The 12,169-nt window shown below is 42.9% G+C and overlaps 1 protein-coding gene across 1 annotated transcript in view; it reads left to right on the forward strand.

Annotated features, from left to right (window-relative positions):
- Nucleotides 1–12,169, forward strand: part of ZSWIM6 (zinc finger, SWIM-type containing 6) — a 123,067-nt gene that overhangs the window by 88,433 nt on the left and 22,465 nt on the right. Inside the window, exons 10-12 of the mRNA XM_015406799.1 lie at nucleotides 2,421–2,567; nucleotides 4,610–4,870; nucleotides 7,637–7,772. Of these exons, the coding sequence (XP_015262285.1) occupies nucleotides 2,421–2,567; nucleotides 4,610–4,870; nucleotides 7,637–7,772 (544 nt within the window). The remainder of the gene's footprint in view (nucleotides 1–2,420; nucleotides 2,568–4,609; nucleotides 4,871–7,636; nucleotides 7,773–12,169) is intronic.

Below are 12,169 nucleotides of genomic sequence, written 5' to 3' on the forward strand. Positions count from 1 at the left end.
ACTGTGAGGCCAGATATGGGTAACGTTAGCTGAATGTATCTCTGTGATGGCCTGGCACTTTCCTCAGTTCCCCACCGTTGCGCGCATCACGCTTGCCCCATAGCAGCGACTGAATTGTTTTTAGTTACAGTGTGTGTTGCGAGTGGTCAGTAAGACAATGTTAACAGTTGACTGTGCTTTACTACATGCTGCTATTACAGAGGAAGTCTAGGGAGGCAGAATAGTAGTCTGAGGTAATTTCTATTGCTTTCTGCCTCCTCTTCTCGTGGAGTGATTCACAACACCTTCACAGTGCAAAAAAATAAGCTGCTCTCTTCTTTAGAAAGTCTTACGCTCGTGATTTAGTGGATAAGTCAAGGAGTGTAACAAGGTATCATCTCTTTATGGTAAGGCAGAACCTCTGCTCTAGAAAAGATAACGTTTCACACAAACAGCTTTACAGCAATGACAGGTCGTTCCAGTGATAGAGGGAAAAGGATTTTTCTTGGAACTACTCACGAAACCCAAAAATCTCAGAATCTTGATGTACTATTAGCCTGTTTCGTGGGTTGTTTTCCTTAGTCCTGTCACAGTTCACTAACGTGCCATTTCCCTAAGGCAGCATAGGATACCTGTTCTATCTAGGGTTGCCATCTTCCAGGTGGAGGCTGTAGCTCTCCTGGCATTAACAACTGATCTACATAGATTGTTTAGTTATTTAAAACGTTTATCCCACTTCTCCTGGAGAAAATGTCTACTTTGGAAGGTGGACTATATGGCATTATAGCCTACCAAGGTCCCTACCCTCCCAAAACCCTACTTTCCTGGGCTCCATCCTGAAATCTCTAGGTGTTTCCAACCCCGGAGTTGGCAACCCTAGCTCTGTTCCTGCCTCTCCATAGGCCTCTGAGCCCTGTGTACCCAAACTATAAATGTCTGAGACGTCTTTGTTTACCTGGAAAACCTAGCCACCTAACTATTCTCCTGGTAGTTTTCACTGTTTCTCTGTTGCTTCCCTAAGCCCAAGATGAGGAGATCACAGGCATTCCCTCCACTTAACTCTCCCCCCTCCCCTGAAGTTTCAGAGCCTCTCATTGGCTGATGCCAGAGAGTATTTTCATCCTTCCCCTGTAAGCAGGAATTTGGTGGGATGCCTGGAGGGTGGAACTAGAAGCCGTCTCCCACAACCTCTCCATAGGAAACTGTCCCAGTGATCCCTGCTATGATTTTAAGGGCATCTTCAGGTTGGTTCTGGGGGGAGGGGCAAATGGAGCAAGCAATTATCAAATTCCCCACCTCTCCCGATGACCCTTTCATTGGAAGATTGCCCTGTTGACTGCCACATTATTGTTGGGCTCTCTGGGACAGTCCACCATTGCACAAATTCTGGTCATCTTAGGCTGATCTCCAGGTTGAAGTGTGCCCCTTGCCAGTCTGCAGACCCCAGCAACAAACCCATTTATGTTGATCATTTTGGTTCATCTGACCACAAGGGACCAATTCAGTTTGCAAATCAGACCTAGCGCCCCCCTCCCCAGCTAATTAGTAATTTAAAAATTGTCTTATGCGTGGTTCTCTCCCTCCCTCCACCACCCCCAGTTTCACAGGATTAGCTGGTTAAAATAGTGTTCCTTGTTTTTCTCAGTCAGGAAGCTAAAATAGCTATCTCTGCAGAGCATACCACAAGTTTGCTTCCTGTTTATAAACCCTTCAGCCGTGACCCTAAAGAAAGCTTAGCTGCTTTATTATCAAGTTGTCCTCCACAGATACTAGGGCAGGCAGTTTTAAGGCATGGTAGGCATAAATTATGGTGGACTTTAAGACACTGCTTCCTTATACACAAAACTACACCTAGCTTTCTATTCCTCTATTCATTCCAGGTCAGGTGGGTGGGACAACCTGTGAACTTCATCTGCTAGGCAAGTTTGTTTTTAAGTCAAGGGTCTGGATCCAGCAATCCTGGAGACAAGGATCACTGATCTTTATTGCAGTCCTTTCTGACCCCAGGGAAGTTTATTCCCAGGGTCATGGGAAACTGCAGAACTGAAAACTGCTCTCTTCTCCCTCTTCTATCAGCAGGGTGATTTTGTCTCCTTCCCTCTCTCTAGAGGAACCTCCTGACCCATGTGGCTATTAATCCATATGAGTCCTGTGATCCTAGGAATAAACTTTCCAGGGGTTGGAAAAGACTGCTTGGGAAGGTATCATGGGAAAAATTGGCGACCCTCAGTGCCTTTAGCTGAGAGCTGGGTCCAGCCCAAGGTTCTTTTACTGTCAGTATAGAGAAACTGCACTGAGTTCTTGGATACTGGAATTTTTGCCTGGAACAATAGGGTTCAAACCCCAGCCACATCTCTCCTCTCTAGTGCTGGATAAAACTATGAAGGGTTACTTGTCAAATGCACTGTGGTGATAAAGTTGCTTTTGTTTTTCTGATGTAGAACTTCTCCACAAAGGAGTAACCTCTATCACTAACCTAGAAGGCTGGGTTGGACACCCACTGGACCCAATTGGTACTCTCTTCAGTAGCCTTATGGAAGCCTGTAGGGTGGATGAAGAGAGCTTCCATGTGTTCTCAGACTTCACAGGTAAAACACAGTTGCAGTCATACTGTGTATATTTTATCGAGCATTTTAAAGTTCTTTTCTTGTCTCTGGAGTCCAGGTAGCTTCAAAATCAAAGCAGATGTTGGCACTAATTCTGCTTGATTTGAAATCAAAGGAAATTCATCTATCCCCTGCTATCATGTTCTTTCACTTACAGGGGAAAACTTCCTTCCATTCCTGTGTTTCTGTTTTGTTTCACTGCTTTCAGCAATGTGGGGGTAAAAAAAAATATCCAGATTTTCCAGGGCTAGATTTTTTTGTGGGAAAAACTTCCACCCCATTTATGTAAATATAGTCTGTCTATACTTGTCAGGGCTGTTGTGCTGCACATCAGTTGTGTTAGATGGGCTAAATGTGGGATATGAAGCAGGGGCAAATGCCAGTGCTTGTAACATAGTCTAGGCTCATACATGGTGTATTTGGCTCCTTTTGCTGACATTATTTACATATTTATGTATCCAAATTTGAACTGAAACCTTTTCCAATTCAGATTTCCCCAGAAAATACACATCCTGATCGGTTTAATTTTTTGTGTATATAAGTTTAATCATGTTTTAATGTTTTTATTGTCCGCTGCCTTGGGGGACCCTAAGGTGGGTGGAAAAGTGACTTAAAGGTGACTTTAAAATGTTGTAGATAAAGGCTTAGAAATGCTGTATATAAAATAAACTCGGATTAAATAAGGCTGTTGAAATTCAGTCCATGCTCACTAACATAATGACTCTTGCTGGCCCCAGTGGGCAAATAATATTTCCCAGGGCTGTTCCAGGGGACAGCATAGGTGGGAAAGGTGAATACTGCAGTCCTCAGTCGGGTTCCTGTGTGCCAGGCACATCACCTCTGTTTTGGCCCTTCTTCTTGCTGTTCCTTAGCTGTTATGTACTTCATGTTAATCTAATTATAAAAAGCCATCATTGTGAATGATATTCATTGCTGGTGTTGAAAATTAAGCTCTTTGTACTGGGTGCTGCTCCTTAACATAAATCAAAGGCAATGAAATCATTCTTTGGTGCTGGACTAAGGGACTCCCACTTCCTGATTTGACTGGTTCTTGTAGCCACAGAGAAGTGATTATCCAGTTTAAACTGCAGAATCTGCCACATAAACTTTGTGCTACTGGTGAATAGTGTTCAGTCTTTGGGGATAGACTACTCTGCTTCCACAATTTGCAGGGGGAGGCAGGAGACTTCATTTAAACCATCAAAATTTAATTTAAAATCTTTTATAAATGCTCAGCAAGTCCCCAAAGGAATACTCTGTTTTTGTATGGCTTCTAATGCCTGAGCTAGATGTTTTATGACTTACTCTACTCCAGGTAACATCCAGGTAACATACAATAAAACAAAACCATGAGGTAATAATTTGCTGAACATTCCTTTGCAATCAGCAGCTCATATAGTCAAATTTGAGCATTCTTGCCTTGCATGGGTAAAAGTGATAACCTGTGGCAGTTTCAGACCTCAGCACAGTGCAATCAGATATGTTACTTTGCTGCATTATGTGTACAAAGCATTCAGGGGAATGAACCGCTCCAAAGATGCAATGGACACGTCAAAATAAGCACCAAGCCGTTTTCTGCTGGTGCATTCCATTTGGGTATATATACATTGCCTCCTCACACTGTAGATTATTTAACATGAAAGTGTTAATGGCACACAAGCAGAAAAATATGGACAAGGAGACTGCAGGTAACTGGGGAAGGGAGAGGTAAGCGTATTTATAGCCCCTAATACGGTGCATGCTTATAGTTAATCAGACTGTACTGGCCAAGTGCATGAACGGTATTGGAAATAATACTGAGTAGCTTAATTTCCAAGTCTGATTTCTGCAGGTTTTTTCTATCCTGCCACTTGCCTCGCAGTTGATGCAAGCGAAAACTAGGACTTGATATTTTTATTGCACTTTATGGAAACTTCACAGATAATTAGAAAAACTTGCAACACACACACACCCCAGCATAAATAAGGTGTGAAAGTGCAGATAAACGTTTAATGGTCTATTTCCTCTTACAACTTTCTTTCCAGAGAATATGGGCCAGTGCAAATCTCTGGAGTACTATCACCTGCCTGTGCACAAGTTCTTAGAAGAAGGAGAGTCTTACGTAACGCTGGCTGTGGAAGTAGCACTGATTGGACTGGGGCAGCAGCGGATCATGCCAGACGGCTTGTATGCACAAGAGAAAGTTTGTCGGAATGAGGAGCAGTTGATTTCAAAGCTACAGGAAATCGAACTTGATGACACGCTGGTGAAGATTTTTCAAAAGCAAGCAGTCTTCCTATTAGAAGGTAGCTGGCTATTGATGGTAGCTGCTTCTTTTAACGGTTTCTGATAAAAAAGACCAGGTGCTCCTTTGGGAGTAAGATTATCTGGTAATTATCACCCTCTTAGGCGTCTAATGGCTCTTATAGATCTGCCATCAACCCCCAATCTACTATACTTGAATATTGCACTGATGCAGAGATGGAAAGGTCTTGTGTATGCATTTTGTGACCACCACCACCACCCCGTGTGTCCTGACTAGCATATAAGGGCTGGGAATGTTAAGTTGCTCTGCTAGAAAGATCTTGAGTACACAAATGGTTTGTACCAAAGATTTTTAAAATGTGTCCTGTTTAAACATGCCCTGGGATCTTTCCTGCTGTCTCCTTCCCACTGTTAGCCTGCTGCACCTGAGAATGTGGAGACTGTTGGGAATGTTGTCGGTTTCTATAGTTAGAAGGAAGAATTGGGGTAAATTACTCCCCAGTTGCGTTTCCATTTGCAGAAAAGGAGTTTGGAGACTACCCAAAGTCATTTCAGTAACCCTCTTAAGCAGAATTCCACACCCAGGCACAGTAGTTGTAATACTCATCAATTGTATATTAGTATCTTATAGTGCCCTCCTAAGCATAGTTTCTTCCTTCTAAGTCCATTGAAGTCAGTGGGCTTAAAAGACTGTAACTCTGCTTAGGATGGCATTGTTGATGGACTTGCCAAAAAAAAGGTGGTGTGTTGTATTGTGCCTCAAACTGGTGCAGGAGAACAGATGAAATCCAGTGACATCAGTAGAGGAACAATCAAGCAAAACAAATGCACAGCCATGTATTTCACCATGGTAAAGTCAGCCCATCCTTTTCAGACTCTCACATGAGTATCTAAAAACAGTTAGTTGTTCTGAAAAAGCTTGGATCCCTTAGTAGTGGTTTGGTGTTTTAGCAGAGGGTACTTGGCATACAGCTGTGACCAGGATGACCCAGGTTAGCCCAGCCTCATCAGATCTCAGAAGTTGAGCAAGTTCAGCCCTGGTTAGCACTTGGATGAGAGACCTCCAAGGCTGCTACTCAGAGGCAGGCAATGACAGACCACCTTGGTTCATCTTTTGCCTTGAATACTCTGCAGGGTCACCATAAGTTGACTGCGATGTGACGGCGCTTTCCACCACGACTTGGCGTACAACCTTACTAGCAATGCTGTACCACCAGGTCATGCTTTACTACTAAAAGTCTTATTTGGTGATTGTAAAAACGTAGTTCATTTTATGTTGGTTTAGTGGGTGACTTTGGTGGCCAGTCATTCCCTCTTAGCTTGAACCTAACTTGGAGAGTTATTGTGAGGATAAAATGCAACTCTGAGGTACTTGAAGCTAAATATGATAGTAGTTTGCTATATCCAGTACTTGTAACAACTGGCATGCATGTCATTTGTTTGAATGGTGTAGAGAGCCAGTTTGGTGTAGTGGTTAAGTGTGCGGACTCTAATCTGGGAGAACCGGGTTTGATTCCCCACTCCTCCACTTGCACCTGCTGATGTGACCTTGGGTCAGTCACAAGCTCTGGCACAGCTGTCCTTGAAAAAGAGCAGTTTGTGTCAAAGTTCTCTCAGCCCCACCCACCTCACAGGGTGTCTGTTGTGGGGAGGGGAAGGGAAAGGAGTTTGTAAGCCGCTCTGAGACTCCAAGCGAAGGGCGGGGTATAAATCCAATCTCTTCTCTTCTTCTTCTTCTTCTACCCTGTACAAAGTATTTGAGTCTTTAATTTCTAAAAATATGTCCAGTCTGGCCCACACTTAAAGGCTGTTTAAAGAACAAGTGCTTGGATTTTCTTTAAGGTTAACACCGCATGCCAAATTCTTTACATCAAAGAATAGAATCTTCTAGTTTATTTTCAGGTGACCCTTTAGGTTTTCCATGGGGTCATTAGGAGTACACAGTTACCCAGTCTTGTAATGCTTGGCACTTCCTGGTTCTGAAGTTTAGATGTCAGCTTTTAAAAGAGATACACTGAAATAATAAGAAGCAGGGTGCTGGGGGTGCATCAGTACCATGGCACTTAGCTCATTAGTAGAGCATTCTTATCTCTGTAGAGTCCAAGGTTAAATAATCCTGCATCTCCTGTTAAGTAGCAGAGCTGACAGAATTCAGTAACCTTGGATTCCCAAGAATAAATCTCCCTGTGAAGCTTTACTCCCATGCCCTCATTCTAAGGTCACCCACATTGTATTGTTTGGCTACTTTGGAGGGTTCTGTGGGTGGGCTTCATAGGCAGATTTTGATATGTGGTTGAAAGGCTTCTTGGTCTATTCTTAGCACCTTATGCCATGGCTTATGGGCAAGGGCAGTTTTCAGGTTCTGACGGTTCATGATATGCCTATCATGGCAGTAACTTTAATGTCAACATGTGGAAACTTTGCTTTCCAGTAATGAGGTTGCTACATGTTGAAGACTTTAAGATGTACTGTGTCAAATAGCCTGCTTTTCAAATTCTTTCCATAATGTATGAGCTAACACGTGCTGCTTTAAGCTCTGGGCTTTCTGAACCCTGCAAAGACAAGCTATAGCCAGGCCACCTTAATTTTTGCTTCAATGAGATATATTTATCACCGCCGTTTTCTTTTAGTACTGCACATTACTTAGAGGACCCCTCACCAGAGAGCTTATTTCTCTTCACTGTGAGTGTTTTTTTCTTGCAAGGATTATTACAATATTTCTAGCTAACTTTTAGTACTTATGCACGTTAAAGTCACACTGCTGTTAATAAGACTTTGTTTATTTTTTCCCTCCCCTCTCCTCATAGCCGGGCCCTATAGCGGTCTAGGTGAAATCATCCATCGAGAGAGTGTTCCAATGCACACATTTGCCAAGTATCTCTTCACCTCTCTCCTACCTCATGATGCTGAACTGGCATACAAAACTGCACTGAGAGCAATGCGGTACGTGGTTTTTGGGTTTTTTAAAAAATCCTTTGGAAAGTCCTTTCCAAATCTTTTGGACTCCTGTCCAACTATATGAGTCTTTCCCCCAAAGTCATGGGGGGAACCTTTCTGCAAACACCAGGTCAACTAGAGGTTAAAAAAATGGTGACAAACAACAGGTTTATTTCAGTGGTGGTACTGTTTTTGTGGATTTCCCTCCCATTAGAGGCCAGCCAGGTAAGTTCCTTTGTGGCTTTTCCAAAGGCTGCTTCTATTTCTTCAAGAACGTTTTGGAGAGCAATCCTAGCTCGGTGGATATGTAGCATGTGTTTGATTATGTGTGGTGTAGAAGCTCTATGTAGGCTTGAATGGTAATCATGTATGAGATGGTATTGCTTATTTCTGGAATTGTATCGAGTTAGTTGTATGAGATGATTCAACATTTTTATTCTGTGCATACCTGAGGACCTATGTGTCTGTTGGACTGAGTATACATTTAATATCTAGTAGGAGCTGCAGTAAGGTTAAAATATGAAGTGCCAAAATTAGGATTATAGTAAAGGTAAAGGTTCCCTTGCTCGAAAGCCAGTCGAATCCGACTCTAGGGTTGCGGTGCTCATCTCCGTTTCAAAGCCGGAGAGCCAGCGCTGTCCGAAGACGTTTCCGTGGTCATGTGGCCGGCATGACTAAACACCAAGGCGCACGGAACGCTGTTACCTTCCCACTGAAGTGGTCCCTATTTATCTACTTGCAATTTCTTGCTTTCGAACTGCTAGGTTGGCAGGAGCTGGAACTAGAGACAGGAGCTCACCCTGTCTTGCGGCACTCGGGTCTTGAACCGCTGAACTACTGACCTTCCACAGCCTGCAGTTCAGGTTTGAGGTTGATGGTGAAGATTTTCTATTATTTTGCTCAGCCTGTTATTTTTTTTTTACTTTTTACAAATTTTTCATAAACATGATAAAACAATGTAAGAGATAACAACAAGATAAACTAATGGATGTAATACAAGCAGTTTATAAATCTAAAGGTTAACAATAACAAACTAGAAAAAAGTGGGCTGGCACTCAATGTAGTGTAAAACCAATAAACGTCTTCTATCATTACATTGCTTAGATATTGTTTTTAATAGCAAAATCAGGATTTATTTATTTATCAAATTTATACCTCGACCTCCCCACCGAAGCAGGTTCAGGGTGGCTTACAAAGAATTAAAACACATAGATAGCAGTTAAAACAATCATAAAACCTTCTAAAAACAATCCAAATGTCATAAAGTGCTAGTTTTGAGAGCCAGTTTGGTGTAGTGGTTAAGTGCGCGGACTCTAATCTGGGAGAACTGGGTTTGATCCCCCACTCCTCCACTTGCACCTGGCTGGATGACCTTGGGCAAGCCGTAGTTCTGATAAGAGCTGTTCTTGAAAAAGAGCAGTTTCTGTCAGAGCTCTCTCAGCGCCACCCACCTCACAGGATGTCTGTTGTGGGGAGGGGAAGGGAAAGGAGTTTGTAAGCCACTCTGAGACACCTTTGGGTTGTGAAGGGCGGGATATAGATCCAATCTCCTCCTCCTCTTCTGCTGCTGCTGCGGCTGTCTGGCAATAATAATGATGATGATGTTTGGTGACGGCAGCGGCAAGTTGATGACCTATCCTGTTGATCCCCTCCTTGTTCTGTTTCTTATGTGGCCGGCACAGACTGTTGTTGGTGACTCCAAAGGACAGGGATTATAATTAATATTGGGGGGTGGCTCCTAGTCGAAGGCCTGGTAGAAGAGCTCCGTCTTGCAGGCCCTGCGGAACTGCATTTAAAACAATGACTTGGCTCAGTCTTCAACCAAAAGGGAGACTTCAACCAAGAAATTCAGAAGGAGATTGAGACTGGGAAGAGCAGCCATGAAGGAGCTAGATCCTTAAGTGTAAGGGTGTGTCACTGGTGACCAAGACCAAGGCAATTCATACCACAGTATTTCCCATTAGTATGTATGAGTGTGAAAATTGGACAATAAGGAAAGCTGACAGGAAGAAAGCTGATTCATTTGAAATGTAGTTTTGGAAGAGATCTTTACAGATACCACGGACTGCCAAAAAGACAAATGATTCTAGATGAGATCAAGTCTGAACTCTTCCTAGAAGCTAAAATGACCAACTGAAGGTATCGTAATTTGATCACATTATGAGAAGACAAGAGTCTCTGTAAAAGACAATACTGCTAGGAAACGCTGAAAGCAGCAGGAAAAGAGGAAGCCCCAACATGAGATGGATTGATTCAATCAAGGAAGCCATGGCCCTCAGTGTGCAAGATGTGAGCAAGGCTGTTAATGATGGGACATTTTGGAGGACCTTCACTTATAGGGTCGCCATAAGTCAGAAGCAACATAACACACACACACACAAGCTGCGGACTGGCTTGATCGATGTCCCGGATCCAACAGTGTGTCAGTCACTGAAGAATGCCCTTTTTGAAAATAAGCAAGTGGATTTGAGGATCAGTTCAGTGCCAACTGTTGTATGAATTACTCATTGCTGTGGGTTTGAATTGTAAGCTGCTTTGAAAGCCAGTCTGGCTGAAAAGTATGGCCAGTGTGTGGCTTTCCTGCCTCCCTCTTTCAGCTGTTGCCTCTTGCACTCTCAAAAGTCACTTCTGAGGGTCAGTAGGACCTTCAGGAACAGTATGGAGTGCTGCACCAGGGGCTTAAGCAGGAAGGGGGAATTGGTGCACATTCCACCCCCACCCCAAGTAAGTGGCAGAACCGTTCTGGTCTTTTGAAAGGAGAGGCTTGAATACGAGCCAGAGGCTTTTGTACTTGAGTGCCAACTTGTGCTCCAGTTAAGGTTATGGTGTAGCATATGTTTAAATGGTCTTTCTCTGATTTCTAGTTCTCTGATTTCTAGCTCGGGCTTCATAAACAGAGGAGTTAAACGGAAATATTTAAATTTTCTGCCCGAGGCAATTCAACATTTTAGCTGTGTGCTTTTCTTTTTCTGAAAGTCAGAATGAAATTCAAAAATAGCCCTGTTTGTCTTTTTGAACACATATTTGATGTGTTTGACAATAGTGGCCAAATCGAAGTGCGTATTGTAATAATGCTTGGGAAAGACCTGCCTTTGTAGACTTCCTTTTCAAGTATATGCTGCTGTCTTGTAAGCCGCTTTTCTCCTTGTGGTTCCAGGCATTCTTTGGGAGAAGCCTCTGAAACAGCTTGCTGTTTCTCTCCCTTTTTGAAGTAAATCCCAGAACCCGAACCTTTTGAATGCATTGAAGTCAGCAGGCTTAGTAGGGCAGAACTCTGTTTAGGGTTGTTCTTTTCTGTTACATCTCTTGGTTTTGTGGGGACAGGAAGGGGAATTCTGACTGTGCTGTTGTGTGATCCAGTCCGGGAAATACTTTTTTACATAGTGCGTTATTAAAATGTGAAATTCGCTGCCAGAGGATGTAGTGATGGTCACAGGCATAGACGGATTTAAAAGGGGATTACACAGATTCATGGTGAATAGGTCTATCAGTGTCTTCTAGCCATGGTGACTAAAGGGAACCTCCACATTCAGAGGCAGTAAACCTCTAAATCCCAGTGCCAGGAGGCAACATCAGGGAAAGGCCTCAGCCTCTATGCCCTGTTGTTGGACCTCCAGAGGAACTGGTTGGCCACTGTGTGAGGCTGGATGCTGGACTAGAGGGACTTCTGGTCTGATCCAGCAAGGTTCTTATGTTTTTCATTACTAGCCAGCCTTGGGTATATCCAGATAGAAAATTGGAATGGAGGTGTGTCATGGTACTACAGCAGCTTTTAGGTCCCATTGCTTGTGGTAGTAGGGAGATGGGCATGTCCCAAGGGAGTGTTTACAAGCTTCCTCTTTGGACAGATGTTAGTACAATTAGCACAGCTTGCATGTTGTGAAGGAACCCTTAGCTGTCAATTAAGTGCAAATATTTAATCAGGTAATACAGACAAATGTTTTTCATTTTTTTAATACAATACATAAAAAATAATAAACTGGAATCAAACTCTTTTAAAAATAAATATCACAAGTGAAGAAGTACCAGACTATCTTGGATACACTTGAAGGTTTAGTTAGATTCAGTGCAGGCTACTAATACACGTCAAACCACTGAAAATGAACCACAAAATTCCATTGAAGCCACTAAGAATGAAGTATTCTCAGGGCTTCAGAGACCAGAGTGTGGCAATGTCTGCTTCCCATATTAGGCTTCCAGGGTGGTGGCTGAGTATTTCCACTGGTTGGAGGCAGGCCTTCAGTGAACTGTATAATTCTTTATTGTTCCTGAGAAGCTATGCAAAATTTATGCCTAGCACCAAGAGCTGCAAATTATACATAATTTGTTTTATTTCCCTCACTGACCAGGTTGCAGAACAATGTTTGGTCACAGAACTTAAAAATTTGAGCACAAGTACATAC

Source organism: Gekko japonicus, unplaced genomic scaffold (genome assembly GCF_001447785.1).
Source record: "Gekko japonicus isolate JY-2015 unplaced genomic scaffold, Gekko_japonicus_V1.1 scaffold700, whole genome shotgun sequence".
NCBI lineage: Eukaryota > Metazoa > Chordata > Lepidosauria > Squamata > Gekkonidae > Gekko > Gekko japonicus.